This window comes from Mchenga conophoros, linkage group LG16 (assembly GCF_057382185.1).
Source record: "Mchenga conophoros isolate Kocher_MC1m ecotype Shallow Benthic linkage group LG16, M_conophoros_male_GT1.1, whole genome shotgun sequence".
Taxonomy (NCBI): Eukaryota; Metazoa; Chordata; class Actinopteri; order Cichliformes; family Cichlidae; genus Mchenga; species Mchenga conophoros.
In genome coordinates this window covers 29,821,564-29,838,645 of record NC_140541.1, presented here as the reverse complement: position 1 = coordinate 29,838,645, position 17,082 = coordinate 29,821,564, and the positions used below count along the sequence as shown (strand labels likewise).

The window sequence follows — 17,082 nt, the reverse complement described above, 5'->3', positions numbered from 1 at the left end:
TTTTGCCGTGGCCATCAGGGACAGGGGTCTTTTCATTCGCTTCCATTACTCTTATCTGATCAGGGTGAGGCACCTACTCCTTATAGGCATCAAGTCACACTACGCTTTCCTGCTGCATGCACCCAAATCCCCTGGAAAACTACAAGGAATGTTAACATACGTTTCACTTCTCAACATTCAACGCTTATTTCCGACAATCAATATAAGGGAAAAATTCAATTTTGACACTGCAGGCATCTCTCTCTTTCAAGCTTTAAAGTTAGTAGAGGAACGCGAAGGAGGAAGATAAAAGGTTGGAGAGGCGTCCTAAAGCAGAGATGGTATCAGGTCTTTTCCTGGGATCTGTGCTGAGAGGGGCGGATGAGGATCAGCGAGCTGCTGATGAAGACTTCTCTTCCAGCAGAAAAGAGCGGCCTCACATTCACTTTAATTAGGGCTTGTGCCAAGCATTCACACATAAAAGGGGGGGGGGGGGGGGAAAGCACGTCTTTTATGTGCTGAACAAAGGTTCAACATTTAACATGGCACTATGCTAATGCAGTTAAAGCACATTTTCTTTTGATTATCACAGTGGTGTTGTTGTCTAATTATTATTTTTTTCCAAACGAGAACCCCTCAAAAAGAAAAAAAAAAAAAAAAAAAAAAAAAAAAAAAAAAAAAAAAAAAATCACCCCAGCCTGATACCTGCACCCATTAAAAGAAACTGTGTGGATAATAACCATCCTTCCTTAGACTGAAATCTCTTCATGAGCTCAACATTCTCCAGTTAAAAACATATTAAAAAAAAAAAAACAAACAAAAAAAAAAAAACCCTAGGCCACTTCAGACTGCTGGAAAATGTTTTAATGGGTTAATGCAGGCATTCTTGCAGACAACAACTTCATCTTTTTGTTTTTTTCTTTTTTTTGCTTCCAACATTTCAACATCTCAACATGACGCTGAATGATGAGTAATATCATGTAAAAATGATGCTACTCGTAATTTACAAAATCCTCTGAAGTGTCTGTCACGCCACAACATACAAGACGGACCGAATAAAAAATGACAACCCCTCATTCAAACACAGAACAACATTGCCAGTAGAAGTGATGCTCAGCATCCTACAGATATCCAAGCATGTTAGAGGAAGATTTTGCACATACTCAATTAATTTTATTCTGCACAAATATGTCAGATAATTGCAGAAAAAAAAATGGTTAAAACAAAATTGGTACTTGGACACTTTCTTTTGACAATAACATGACCATGCATTAGTCTCTCCACTTTTAGTTAACCACAATATATTGAGAATATATAATATTTGCATGTTGGCAATACTAAAGAAACAAATTCTCAAAATTGAATCTATAACAGTTCACAGACGTATGATCTGGAAAAAGTCATTCAAATGGGAGACTGAGTAAATATGTCCATATACTTCCAATGTTTTAATATATTAGGGCCAAAGTACAGACACTTTTGTCTTACATGTTTCACAAGGATCGACACTGTCTTCATAATGGCAGATCACTATTTCCCCCCACAAATACGCAATAGGACACACTTTCTTGTACATTGGTCTTTTGAAGATGGTTCAACTGTCATTTACATAGAAATGGTGCCATCAATATGGGGCATACACATCTTTTAAAAAGTGTAAAGAACTGACCTTGCACTGAAAGTGTTCATGCTTTTTAATGTCTAGTCACAAAACGGGCTAAACATTACAAATATATAATATTTCCCATTTAGTTAAACCTTTGTTACGTTCCTATAGAACTCCATATCAAAATGACTATTCATGGGAACTAGTGCAACCTGGAGGAGGCCTGGTCTTTGTGACAAGGCAGGCACAGAGTAAAATAGACAAAGTACTCCAGAGCAGCTCCAGAGCAATGGCAGATATATTAAGGCCATTTTGAAAATTACAGGAAAAATAAAACTGTAGCAGAGAGCTTGACTTGCTACCCAGTCTGAACAGAATTCAGTTCGGGCAGCAAAGCAAGCAAGCAACACCGAGTGAACCAATTTTTTTTTCCTCCCCCCAGTCAATTGATGTCAGTCTTCCACGTGCCAGCCTCCCCCACATCCCTGGCCAGAAAGCCCCACTCTTCTTTATTCAAGTGTGTTCAGTTTTGGTGGAAATAAAGAGTGGTATCCTTGCTAGTCCTTCTTTTTTGTAAACCCATGCTTCACACCTCCAGTAAAGTCCTGGGACACAGTCGGGCAGTCAAGACTGTTTTAGGCGCTTCCTGGGAAGACCGAAGGGTGGGCACTGTGCTGAAGCCAGGGCACGAAAGGCTTCGGCTACCAAGTGAGGATGGGACTGGATCATTGACTTCCAGCCTGCAGTCTCCATTATATCTGTAGCATGACTGTAAGCACATGCAAAAATGAAGTCAGATACTCAGACATGATAATCTGCACATTAAAAACCAATAAACATAAATGAGATTGTAATGACAAAGCAAATAAGTGGGATTTGATTTGTGAGTTGTATGCTAAACTTGAAAAAGGGCCATTAGTGCTTTCCGCACACATGCATAAACTAAAATTAATAGAGCGGTGGAATGCGTCGCGCTGTGAATACAACAGAGAGAAATAAGCTTAATATTTCAAGGTGTCCTGTAACACTGCACTACATCATCTGGAAGAGAAGTAAGAAAAAAAAAAAATCTTCCCACGGCAACCACCTGCATTCTTTTTAAAATTCTACAAATATTCCATTTCCAGGGTTTATCCAGGAATGAGTCTATTAATAACTTGGATACAAAGATATGGAGCTTCAAACTGAAAAGGCAAATAGCACTCTGTCTACCTGGGCTAAAACAATGAATTCTAATGCATCTGGTTGGGGAAAGAGATAAGAGTGTGGTATTAATCTTGTGTCACATATATCAGCTAATTACATACTTGCTATTCCAGTTCTTTCCATCTTTACAGCCCAGCTGTCTCAGGACACTGCACCTATGGCAAGGAGATAAAAAGGTAAGCATTCAGGGCTGGTAAACAGAAATGGCAGCAGGAATTTATCACTGGAGTTTTTTTTTTCTTTTTTGCGATACTTGCCTGTTGATAAAATCTATGGCTTGTGCTTTGAGCTGCTCGGCACTGTGCAAGTCAGCCAGGATGAGGGTGTCGGCCACATTCTCCACTGAAAGGCTGTTGCACAAGGCCTCTTCACACATAACCTTTAAACGCTCAAGAGCATACTGGGGTGGAGGTGATGGAACGAGGGGGGGAACACAGAGAGCAGCGATTATAGTCTACACGTTAAATAAATGCCGGTGACTTACGGTTTTATCACAGTTAGTGCAAATGCACATTAAGACTACGGATGCAATCATTTACTGGAATGGATGACTCAGCAATCCTAATAGAAATGGAGAAAAAATGACGAGGATCCAAAATGCTGAAGCAGAAGGCTCTCTAATAAGCATTTTAAAGAAAACTAAAAGCACTACCTTGCAGTTCTATGCCTCTGTCGACCAGTAGAGTTGCAGTTTACATCCAGTTTAAACTTATGAGTTATGTAAGGGAGAATGAAGAAATTTGTGTTGTGTTTACAGTACAAGTGTGCAAAAACTCTATGTCCTCATACTTGGAGATGCTTTACCATTAGAGGTGATTACAATAAAGGAACCATTAAACATGTTGAGAACGGATGTTTACGGGAATGACAGAAAGCTCACTCAGTACAGTTTTGATTCTTCTAACAGTTTATCCTTTTCCAGCTACACAATAACAGCCCTAGACGAAAATATTAGACAAATCAGTCTCAACACAGAAGAGAAACCACATCACCATATCAGCAACCTTAGTTAAATCAGCCCTTTAAAGTTTGAAAAGCTGCCTACAAGTATGTGTTTGGAAGCACACACTGTGGATGAGCACATCCCCCCCCATAAATACATAAATAAATAAAGGTAAAAAATACAGACTACGACGGCTAACAGCTACATAATTACAGAACTGACCGCATTAGCCCTTAAGCCTCATTGACTTACATATAGTGTTGCATATTCCATTCACTGAACAGCTGGAGGCTTCAAACGCTCACAAGGTACACTACTGTCCATGACAATACTGCATACAATTACCATTTCAGCTTTACAGTTTCACTCTTTAAGTTACTAGTGAGTTAGTAACTGAATACAATACAAAGCAAGACCATAAGACTATAAGGTTAATTTTCTACTTTTACAAGAGAAACTGGCAGTAGATGTCTGGTCAAATAAAAGCATAATCTCACTGGGCACTTACTTTATCTGCAGCTGCCAGCAAATTGTCTGCCATTTTCTCCAAATTTGGCGCTTTGCCTGTATAGATGAAGCCCATCATTTCCTTAAAGACATCAGGATCCACATCACTGATGTCAACACGGTTCTGCAAATTTAGACGGCTTTCTTTAGTGCACAGAACCTAGTATGTATATATACACAAAAGCAATAACAGTACTGAAAGGATTTGCTGAGGATGTGACAATTAAAGTTTTACTCCTACCTTTTTACTCTCCTCCATTTCATGTTCAAACATAGCATTAAAAACTGGTGACCTCGCTGCAAAAAAAAAAAAAAAAGCATAAAAATATATATTAAAAAATATACACTTTTGACATTTACCAATGACTCGTCAACAATATTGAGCACATTAGCAAAGCAAATAAAAATGTCTTAATTCATCCAGGCATATAAGCATCAATGTCACATAAGGAAACAGCACATAAATTACTAAGATCTTAGAAGACAGATGTAAAAAGTCCACAAATATCTATACTATTAAAATAAAATGCTGCAAAATTTATATTGCTGCCACTTTGTTAGCACTTCCTCTTTGAGCACTGAGGCTTCCACCATGTCTAATGAAGATGAACTAGGGAGCAGAGCCAGCCTCTCAATCTCCTGAATCTTACAGTCATCTGGGTCAAGCAGGGCCAAGCAGGGGTAGTGGTGTGGATTAGCACCCACTGCAGAAGTAGGCCGCTACAAATCAAGCCATGAACACAGACTGCTCGTAGTCTTTCGAGGTACTTATAGCTCTCCACAGAAGCTGTTCAGAGGCGGCACAGATGCGTCTGTCTTGGCCCATTTTGAGGGCTTTTCTCTGAGTTGTTACAAACTTAAGTTGTGGAGGCCAGGGAGGTCTTACCTGCAAGGATGGATTTGTGGGCTTTGAACTCCTGCCCTCCCACATAGAGGCTGCAGTCTGTGAAGCGTGAACACTCCCACAGGTTCCCGAGGTCATCAGACAGCTGACACTCTGGTACCTTCAGCATGTTCATGTTAGACTGGCCTGAAATGTTAACAGAATCCTGGACAACACTAACCTGTATAGCAGAGAGAAAAAAAAACAAAAAACAAACAAACTAAAGCTGTTGTATCAAGTCAAAACATGCTAACAAATCCAGCAGCAAATATGTAGCAAACATTTAGCAGCCAATATGTGTTTGATTTCTTTCTTTTTAGTGTGTATTATCCAGACTAGGGAACCTACAATTAAGATGGCAAAATGCTTGAAAACATACAACCACTTAAATCCAAAATTAATTAACTTTGCTGACATCCCTAATTGATGGGAAGAGACAGTTTGTCTTTAATTTGAATGCAATTTATTTATCAAAGTGGCAATTTCTCTGAAACTGTTTAATCCTTCTGGAAACGCCGGCTGGCAAATTGTAATCCTAGCAATACTAACTCAATTGCACGTACATGAAAATTCACTGCCACCTCACTTAACTTGTCCCTTGAAAGAAGATTTCAGTAGATGTTCATTCTTCTTGACACACCAAATTCAATTATTTCAGAAAACAAGATCCAACACAAATGATGTGTGATGGGGGAAGCATTTCTTTTGCCAACAGTTCAATGTCATTTGAAGCAAATCCTAACAATAAGTTGCACCACAGCATGCACTCAGGTGTAATGTGGTCATGTCAAGAGCTCTAATCCATTAAAAGGTCGCAACATGGGTGTAATTAAGTTCATATAAGAGTGGTCTAATGTTGAAGACTTCATTTAAAATTTAACATAACAAATGAATACTTTATAAAGCCATATATAACACAACAACTGGTACAAAAAAAAAAAAAAAAAAAAGAGAAGACAACCAGGTTCTTTCCACTAGCCAAATGTTAGTGGAAAGAACCCAATATGAATTTAATCGCTTACAATTTTTACAATCGATAGAACTTTTGACTGCAATCGAGTAGAGAAATTGTGGTTCATGTCATTTGTAATGTTGCTAAATATAATGACCAAAAAAGACAAAATGGTAGCACTTTAATTTGAAGAATAAAAGGAAAGATTACCTCACAGAACAGGGTGAGCTTGTCATCTGGTAAAAGTCCATTGGCTTCATCAAGGAGGAAATCTCTCCGTATAAATTTTTTGAAGCCCCAGTCTTTGCCTTGGACAAATCTATATGCTCTTTGGCTTTCTGCAACCAAGAGGAAAAAAAAACAAAATTGCAGTCTTGTTATAGCTTTTACAAGTAGGGAATGAAAAGGAACCCAAAAAACACTCAAAATCCTGCACTCACCCATTGCTTTTGTCTCCTCTCGTTTAGCATTCAACAAAGAAAATTTGAACTTTGCTCTGACTTCACTTTTTGGACAGCTAACAAGAAGTAAATACAATGACAAATAATCTTTGCTTTCATCATCAAGTCCCTTTGGATTGACTCGCAGACACCTGCCAAGCGAACAGATAACACTGCACGTCAGTTATCATACAAACTTAAAACAGTACTGCGACGCGCCCTTAGGCGCAATTTTCATGTTTCTGAGCAGCTGTGTGTAATTATCACCTATGTGCAGAGTTCACATACTGAAAACAAATATACTTTTTATTGACATGCTGGTTTGTTCTAGAAAATTCTAGGAACTCAATCAGGCAAAAAATTTGATATAAATAGTAAAAAGCTAAACCATGTTTACATTTCCAAAACTCTTAAAAGCTATTCAACACATCAGTGATTTTCATGGCCACAGAAACTAAAGGGAAGAAGAAAAAACAACAAACATCTAGCAGCAGTAAAAGGTTTATCTTGAGTACTAACCATTTCATTTTGTCATTAGGGCCAGAAGAGAAAGTTGAGCTCTTCAACACTTCTCCCATTTCCTCTCTGCAAAAGCTAAAGTTGTTTATGGTCCACATGTAGGAAAACTTCACAACTTTGACCTTGAACAAGAATAAGACACATACAGACCCATCAGACCCCTAATGTGAAACTTAACATACTCCCACAGTAAATTCTGATCACTTGGAAAGTGTCACTATGGGGAGAGAGAAAAAAAAAAAAATCCCAAAAGATGTAAAATTGTAACATTAATGAAGACCAAATTCAATTTAGCTGCTGTTGTATGGTGTAATCTTTTGTATGCTGGATTACTGTTGATATTTAACAGCTGTGCCACCCCCGACCTCAGTAATAATATTCTTAGGAGAATAAAATACAGGAAAATATGATTTTAAAACTAACATTAAAAAAAAAATCTGCATTTAAAGTGGCAACCAAGAAGCTTTCATTTTTCTAATGCCTGTAGGGTCACTGCCTATTTATAATGAGATAACCTGATAATGATTTACTCTGCAATTTGCTTATTAAAGTACCAAAATATTTATATGCATGTTTATAATATTAGAAATACTGTGTCTCTGACAACATACTTGGGAGTAAAACGCTGTATTAAGTTACCCCAAATGTAAAATAAGCCGTTCTTACTGCTACAGCTTCACACTGTGTGCAAGAGATGAATTGACTTTTATTATCAAATGCAAAAAGTGGGTGTAGCCAGTTAGATGAGGAGCTGCAGGTGTCAGGCTACAGCCCTGCTATTCAGACTCAGCTATGTGCAGCATTTAGGAAGGGGGGGGGGGTCAATATTTTTCTTTATTGCCCCCAGAATTTGGTGACCTGTAGTATTATATTTACCTTTATTTTTCATTACTACCAGTAATTACATGTGTATGAGATTGCCACTTTAAATACAATTATATAAAAAATAAAAATAGTTCTATCATTAATAGGTGCAGAAAAGAACAAAAAGAGTACTGTTGTGACCATACCTGTGTGTAACACCAGCTCTCTGCCACAGGTCCACTTGACATCTCCCCAGGAGGAGGAGGAGTGGGAACCCGTGACATCGCTGGCTCTGTGGTACCACTCACTTGCGTCCTTAAAGCACTAACATTACAAGAAAACAATAAACAACGAGTATTTCTCGAGAATTAAACAGCATAAAGTTTAGCTTTCATGAATCAGCCTGGAAACACATTTGAAACATGAGTAAACAAAATGAAAATGAAACCATCCTCATGTACAGTTAACTGTATTCTCTGTACTTTTCCTTTATGTAAAAAGTACCATAACTTGACAGCCAGTCACCCTAAAAGCACATCTCCAAAGTTTGAGTAAAGCTATAGTCAGCGTGATTTATTACAAATATGATTACAGCAAGAAAAAAAAGAAAAGCTTCAATGAAAACAGCCAATATTACATAACTAAATAAATCAAAAGGTTATCTTTCAGCAGTTGTGGCTGGCAAAAAAAGGGTCAAAACAATGTTGGCTGTTCAGAACAGGAATTGAAGCAGGATTTATAGTTCGTCCGAACTGTATGTCTAATGTTTGGACACCTACAAGACATGCCTCTCCACAAATTTCTGAAAAAAATAAAATAAAATTTAAAAAAAAAATCAAGTGCTCCATACTATTTTTATAACAATGGCAAGATACAAATGCCATTTTTATTTCACTTATTCAGTGCATGTTTATGACAGCAATATACCAAAACCTACATATAACTGCTCATATTTATCAGAGCTGGATCACACAGTTTTATTTTTATTTTTCTCCTAACGTAAGATCATTTAAGTTCATATTTTCTTGCAGTAAGTTCAAAAGTCTCTAAAGCCCTGTGATCCTTATCACACTTTCTTGGAGTAAATTTCTATTAAAAATGATGAAACTGGTCATGTTTTTAGACAATTGGCAAACATCCCTAGCATTAATCATCTTTTGTACCTCCCTCCTACCATGTGCTACATAAAAAAATTAAGTAAAATTTCTTTAATTTCCAATATTTAATTTCAGCCCAAAAGTGTTCCAATTCTGAGACAATATCCAGTGTCAAAGGGCAAGCTGATGTCGCCATTTCCATGTTTTATAATACATTATACTAATAATGTAAACTTAATCTTAAATGCATAAATGTTTTACCTAAAAATGTTCTTGTACTCCTCTGTGTGTGTTATGACTTTGCTTAACCATAGCACACGATCATACATTATGTAGTTTTATCACCTAAAGAAAACATTTCGTTAAATAAAAACCAGCGGTCAGTGAATTTGCTGTAGACACAGTATGACTGAAACTGTTTTGGATTATTGTAGACTCCGATGAGACTTCTTTCTATGTCTCTATAAAAATATATCGTGATATGATTGCTATATCAATGCTATACATTTACACTCCCTACTCTGTTACTTTGGTACCTAAAAAATGGAGCTACTTCCACAATTTCCAAATAAGAACAGAACTTTTAAAAATTTCCAAGAAAACTGTTCCTGCTACAGGTGGAAATAGCAAACATATTTTACCTTCTGAGATAAAAAAAACAAAAAAAACAAAACAAAAAAAAAAAAACCACACTGCAAGTACAACCAGGCTAAGAAGGACGAGACAGCAGGCGCTGACGATTTCCGACTCAAAAGAAAACAAATGACTCCACCAAGCATCACAGGAAGACTTTCTGCGTGCGCTCCATATGACAGCAAGGGCAAATGGTGGATGGAAATCACTGACGCGCTTACATGGTGGAACCATGTAATAAAGAAATAAATAAAAGCTGGACCCAAGATGCAACATCCTAGGTGGAAGATTTTCTCCTTTATTCTGTACAGTATTGTACAGCTATGAGTTTATGTCACTGTAGTTATTGTTAAAATTTTCAGGAAAAACACTACCGAGCAACTTGTTTGCTTACAGCTAAATCATACTGTCACTACTATTGCACTATAAACGCTGCATTGTTTTAAATTAGGAAGTATGTCATCAGTGACAGTAGCTCACTGGAAAAGCAGAATGGAAAATGCTCATCATTTACTTGCACTTATAAATGCTGCTGCCTGCAAGCATCATTTAAACATCTTTCAGTATTTTTTTACCTTCTCTGTAATGTCAGAATTATCGCTATGGCAAATTTCCTAGAAATATTGTGATATAATTTGCAAGCTATAGCGCTCACTCATGCTAATGTGTATGTGCGGTTTCCAGTATAAAGCCTTGTATCAGTGCTTTGAGTAGTCAAACTGAATCTACACAATCAAGTCTGCACACATCTGAGCCTAGTGCCCTAAAGAGCAAGAACCAACTCCTTATAATCACCTCTTGAATGGTTGAAATGTACACAGATGGATGTTTTTAGGTTATCACTGGATCCTTCATGACCTTATCCTGATGTTACATACTAGAAAAAAAAAAGGAAACAAATATTAGGCCTTGAATATAGAGCTGTTCAACCTATCTAATAGTAACTGCAGAGCCCCCATGCTACAGAAGCATCTAGAAATGAAGAAAATGCTCATAACAAACCCGTCACATTTATCCCCCCCAAAAAGTCAAATTGAACCACAGGAAAGTGATTGCTTAAATAAATAAATAAAAATCAGTCGTGAATGCCACGTTATTAAAAACTGAGTGCAGCACTCACGACAACATACTGGTTATCCGGATGAGTAATTTAGGTTTGTAGTATTTTGCTAAACGTTAACGATAATTTAGGACAATTTATCGCTCGCCACATCCTTTAGGTGGCTGCTCGGCTGATAGGTCTGTGTGTTAAACTTAAGATTCACCTGCAACTTTCTTTGGCCAACACATTAGCTGGAGTTGTGCTACCTCGCCTGTAACACAACACAGATGATGCTATGCGGACTAACATTCAACTAGCTGGATTGCATTAGCTAAAAGTTACACCGCAGGAGTTGTATTGAGCCTCACAACTTACATTACCCAATACGGTTTTCCAGATGTAAACAAGTGTGACTAACAGTAAGTTAGTATGAAAAACATTAAAAAAATAAATAGCAAATAAAGCAACAGCTCAATGTTAGCTAAAGTATCAATACAAATTTCCAGACCATCATTTACGCCGCTTCACCATATGTCGTCATTTAACAACAAACTTGCTCAAATAAGAACAGTAATAAAAGGGGAAGCATCATATTTTAGATATTTATCGATTTTATGTTCAATATGTATGTAGCTAACCTTTTCATTAGCAAGCTTAACTTCACTTTAGCAGACCGCAAATACGGCGAATAGTCATCAGCTAGCACACAACATGTTAGCAATAAATCTGTTCGCATGTTTCCCAGCACACTTAGATCAGTTGTATTACTTCTCATCTGCGACACAAAATAACTAAAGATACCTCAAGTTGATTCCGTGCCGTGTTGTTTAGACCCCGCATTAGCCGGCGTGAAACAAAAGGGCCTTCGCTGAGACAGGATGCTACCTAACGAAGCGCTTTGGTTCAGCCTGCTGGTGGGAAAACAACATCGGCTAACTAGCGGCTAGCTAGCTAATCTCTACACTGGCTGCTGGCAAAAAAGTTTAAAAAGACGTGGTGACTGCGTACCTCTCAATTTCATACTCCCACATATATCGAATAACGCATAAAGCTTTGTATTACACCTGCTCCTTTCACGGTCCGTCACTTTGAACTCTTTTTCATTCAGTCTCTTTACAAGGTTTCTTTGTCTAATTTATATCTCTGCTAGCTTACATTTGTCTAGCTGGCTGGGGTAGCTTGAATGGCTAGAAAATATAGCTACTGCGCAGGCGCGAAATTTGGATAATGTCCACAAACTGATCATGTCTTCCTCCATCTCAACTATAATAATACTAATAATAATACTACTACTACTGCTAATAATAATAATAATAATGTTCCCCTTTCAGCTAAACTTTGATCTTAAAAACTGAAAATAGCAGTGGTTACTCTGGAGACTAGATAGACCTATTGATTAGGCTATTCAGGCAATAGGATTACAAACATACACAAATACACACACACATAAGTGTGAATCTTTGCCATTTTGAGACACTGGATAGTATAGTACCTCATCAGCATCCACATGGACTTATAATACTTATTTTAGATCAAGTAACTTGTAAGTTCCATGTTTGTAATTGGGTTCTTGAGACCTGGATTACAAGTGTGTGTGCCTGTAAAACCCTATTAGCCAGCAAGTGTTGTTTAAATTTTTTTTACATATGAATCAATTGACTTGACTTGGTAACTTTGGGAAAGGATTGTGCACTCATATATTTATACATTTACCTACAGGTTCTCACATCTTTTTAGGGTTATTTCATTTTTGCTGGTGAGAATATACACATTGCCTTACAACAAAATTAAGTACATTGCAGTACAAATAAATGAGTAGTTTAAACTTAAACACCCCCCCCCCCCCTCTCTCTCTCTTTTCCCCTTTAAAAGCACCTCTGTGACTCTGTGTTGGAAAGTTTCTTCTTAGCTTTAGATCTCATGAGATCCAGTCTGAAGAAGCTAAGAAGAAACTTAGCTGATATTTTAACTTGTATTGATAACGCCAGCTCTTAATGAGATTGCTATCACTATTCAATCAGCACTGTAGTGGTCCTTCCCAGGTGGTAATGGTCCTGACCAAGAGCAATACAAGAAGTATGGCCCTGCAAGTAATATGGTTTCTCTTATACCCCCAAGCTACTATTCTAATGATGTGTCAGCTAAAGTTCAGCAGCATAATGCTCAGCCAGCAGTGTTGGGAAGGTTACTTTTAAAATGTATTCCACTACAGATTAAAGCGCCAAAATGTATTGTTTTGTAACGTATTCCGTTACGTTACTCAATGAAAGTAATGTATTCTGAATACTTTGGATTACTTAATATATTATCATGCTTTTTACAACTACATAAATGTACTATTGCTGAGTGATTACTGTTACTGAAGGTCTGCGGCTCCGAACCGTAGTAAAGGGACCTCTGGCTAATATGTCCGGTTTGTAGCTGAAAACTAGCTTTACTTTGTTGTCTGGGTCAACTTTGCTAGCAGTTGAAAGGCTGCTCCAACGGAGCTTATTGTTTTAGAGGAAAACACGAACACAGTGTACAGTCGAGTATTAATAGCTTACTTACAACTGGGCTTGTCAGGCACTCTTTTTGGCTGCAGTGGTTATTATTATATTTACATGCTTCCAGCTCCTGTTTCTGCAGGGTGACAACTCCCTCCTCGCGCTCACGGACACATGGTAAATGACCGATTGTTCAGTCGGACGTCACTAGCCGTGTCTGGACCTAAACTCCGCTGCAGGTCCATATATCAAACCATCACTATGGCATTACTGAGAGTTGAAAAACTGTCTAAGTCTTTCATCTTTAATAAAATGATCAGCGTTCTGCTCTACCAGGTGTAACAATTGAGTTTAACATCCAGGCATCCATGAAAACGGAATTTATGACATTTAATGGAGTTAGAAGTTAGCAGGGAGTTAGCTCGCTAGCTTCTATCTAAATACAATATAGCATGTCCTGACTGCGGGGTTTTGGAACGTACAGCTCTGTTATCACTTCCAGCATAAATGAAGACAGAAAACTAAACAGCAGTGAAGTTTGTAGGGTTACTGAAGTTGGGCTAGCTGGTATATAATGATGTGCTACGTGACCGCTAGCGACACAGCTATGTTAGCATAATATAAACAAGCTAACTTTTTTTCCACTCGATAAAAGTTAACGTGAGTGTTCTCGGTGGTCAGGAACAAATGTAATCGCATGGCAGGATGCTGTAAAAGGACCAAACTTCAGCCAGGAGAACAACTGAGATAATCCATCCACAATACGAGGTTAGTCATTCATGGGCTGCTGCATGGGCTGGGCTGTAGTTACATCCTAAGGTTTTAAAAACTGAGCTTAAATAAATGATTAGCGGTAATAAAAGCCGAGGGAGGTCAACAGGGATCACTGACTGTTTTAGGAGCTTTTTGAGATCAAATAGAAGAAAATACAAAACATTAAACATGTTAACAACACAAAAGCCATATTAAACGCAGACTACTTTAGACCCGGAAGTAGGATTCGTCGCGTCATCACTGAACAACCGGATAGCGCTTTACTAGTCCCTAAGGACCCCAAAGCGCTTGACACAACCAGCCATCCATTCACACACTGGTGATGGCAAGCTACATTGTAGCCACAGCCACCCTGGGGCGCACTGACAGAGGCGAGGCTGCCGGACACTGGCGCCACCGGGCCCTCTGACCTCCACCAGTAGACAACGGGTGAAGTGTCTTGCACAAGGACACAACGACCGAGACTGTCCAAGCCAGGGCTCAAACCAGCAACCTTCCGATAACAAGGCAACTCCCAACTCTTGATCCACGATCGACACGTGTAGTCCATTCTCCCTGCAGCACAGACTACACTGACCATGATGCTACATTCTTTAGAGCTACCCCTGTAGCATTCTGCCTATTAGCTTAGCACAACAACAACAACAACAACAACAAGGCGCTCTCTCCCGCATGAAACACACTATTGCAGAGTGAGGGCGTCACCCTGTAACCAACCGTAACCTGCAGCCTGGAACAACAGACCCGCCACCATATGAAACAGGAAAATACCTTTGTGTAATCCATTTATTTCAACAAAGTAACTGTATTCTAAATACCACCTTTTAAACGGTAACTGTAACGGAATAGAGTTACTCATATTTTGTATTTTAAATACATGTATTCCGTTACTCCCCAACACTGTCAGTCAGTTATCAAAAATGTGCAAAATGAGCATCACAAACTAAAATTAAAAAGGCTGGCTGTTCATATGGTTAGTCTTAAGGAGAAATAACATGTGTAATCACTTTTACTTCTGTCGTGAGAGTAAACAGATTTCTGTATAATACTGTACTAACTACCACACTGATGTGGAAGTTTTTATTTCAGCATTTTACTGATTTTACACAGGGATGTATTCAGATTCATGGTATAAGTTAGGTCCATGTGGGATTTTTTTTCTTTAAGAACTGTATTCCGAAGGAGGAGAATTAATGTATTAAATCACATGAAACACGAGACCACCTGCAAACAACGTGTGTGTTAGGCTATAACATCACAGGCTGGAGAAAAAACTGGGGGGAAAAACCCATTCAAATAAAGAAATCTAATGTATTTACACTACAGATGAAACTTCCCACTGCGTCTTCTCATTGTTTCTTCTTTCTACTTCTGATGTTGCTCATTTAGCAAACACAAAGCAGCTTCTGGTATGCCATTCTCTGAAACAAAACTCTGTTAAGGCTCCCTGCAGGCCCGTGATAACTAATTCCCTTTCAGATGGATGGACACTATTGTACAGAATGAGCAATAAGTGGCCTTCTTGCACTAGTCTCGATTCACAAGTAAATATGTTACAGTTTTTGAATGTTTGCACCATATAATGACAAAAACACCCAAATATCTGAGCCGGTTGGGTTTTAGTCAAATATACTGTAAACACAGCAGTGAAATGTCACATTTTGCAGCCCACATCAAATGCCTTTAATATCACAGCGATGATACACTGACCCATTTTGAAGTGGAAGGGATGGATGATAAGATCACAGCTGAAGAGGCGATGCTTATCGAGCATTTAAATCAGTTTAATTTAAGGGCAGGGAAACAGGCTTTACTGAACGTGACCACAGGCAACATAATCTAACAATTCAAGAATAGGACGGCTCAAGAATAATCATTTCATTGTATTAGTCTGTTAGACTTTTAACAGCCCCGGCTTTTCATTAGTGTGTATGGTGCACAGTACATACACTTGGTGCATTAAAATTTTCATTTACAAGTAAATAAATAAATAAAAGCTTATTTCTTCAGATTGCTTTTCATATTTTCTATGTGTCGCTTAGTAGTTTATGTATGGCATTTGTTGAAATTCACCCAAGGTACTATCCACCTGCTAATGCTAGCTCCAAAGCCGTTGTGCGCTCTGACTCAAAGTTAGAACAGGATGATTCCTATTCTATAGACATTCTGCAAAAGATATATCATGTAAATTGTAAATTAGGTTGTTTTCAGTATTTTTGCTTGTTTAAATAAAGAAAATAAGTAATATCGATCATATTCTTGGCTCGTTGAGATGAATCTCTGTTTAATCTCTGTCATATCTGCTGTATTGATCATGTATGAATAGGCCTCTGCAATAATGTACCCTTGAACAATGACTGTAGCAGTCCTCTACTGCCAATCTCAAGTACTTTTCTAATTAAAAAAAAATTCAAGTTATCACTGATATTATTACTGACAAGTATTCAGTGCTTTGAGTGATGGAGACTGATATAGACAGAACTTATGAGCAGGAGAAAAAAGGGCTACAGTGCCAAGATGAGTCCCAGTGACCTTATCAGAACATGGCGGCGAGAGAAAAATTGATTTTGACATTAGTCACATACTTTTTTTCCAGACTGCTTTGGAAATAGTCATAATACTGAACAATGGAGATTGTAGAAAAGCCCGAGGATCCAGCGTTTCTTCTAATTTGATTTTAATCTATGTAATAAAAATTCAAATAATCATTGGATGGAAAGTGAAATCTAGTAGTTGATCAAACAGATCATTAGACCTTGAGAAACTTACTTGTGTAGTAGTTTTCAACTCTTCCACCTTCTGCTAAACAAATATTCTGTGAGGATGTTTTGTATTTTGTTTTATAGTCATTATACTAAAAAAAAAAAAGACTACAGAATAATTTATTTATCCCAAGTTAGAAATTACTTACTTTTTCATATGGAAAAAAAAAACTCACTTCACTGACTTTTGAGTTTCTTTGAGACTTCTTTTCCTTTCCTTTTCTCCTCTTGAGCTCAAGTAGCTGGAGTGGCTTGTGTCAGGTAAAAATTAAACAAATATGTGACCTGTAGATCATTTTGCTTACAGGATCAATTCAATTAATTTGGAGATCTTAAATCATCTGCCAGACTTTCAAGTATTCACTACATATTCCTTAAGGGCTTAAGATCTTGGGAGGTTGACACCACCCACTTCTCTAGCATCAACTTGACAGAGGTTTAAATACGAC

At 37.9% G+C, this 17,082-nt stretch overlaps 1 protein-coding gene across 2 annotated transcripts; it reads right to left on the bottom strand.

Moving 5' to 3' along the window:
* Window positions 1-825: 825 nt before the first annotated feature.
* LOC146557055 (speckle-type POZ protein-like A) lies at window positions 826-11,804 on the bottom strand. Of its 2 annotated transcripts, none has more exons than XM_085249861.1 (12): window positions 11,413-11,804; window positions 10,365-10,446; window positions 8,046-8,163; window positions 7,036-7,157; window positions 6,517-6,668; window positions 6,287-6,414; window positions 5,128-5,305; window positions 4,483-4,538; window positions 4,243-4,365; window positions 3,049-3,191; window positions 2,893-2,946; window positions 826-2,354 (listed from the first exon to the last, which is right to left on the bottom strand). In XM_085249861.1, exons 3-12 carry the CDS (start codon window positions 8,121-8,123, stop codon window positions 2,210-2,212), a joined length of 1,179 nt encoding a protein of 392 aa, XP_085105987.1. In that variant the 5' UTR covers window positions 8,124-8,163; window positions 10,365-10,446; window positions 11,413-11,804; the 3' UTR covers window positions 826-2,209. The 2 variants fall into 2 exon arrangements, with proteins under 2 accessions (XP_085105987.1, XP_085105986.1); XM_085249860.1 differs by having other exon boundaries at window positions 11,620-11,804.
* Between the last annotated feature and the right edge of the window lie 5,278 nt (window positions 11,805-17,082).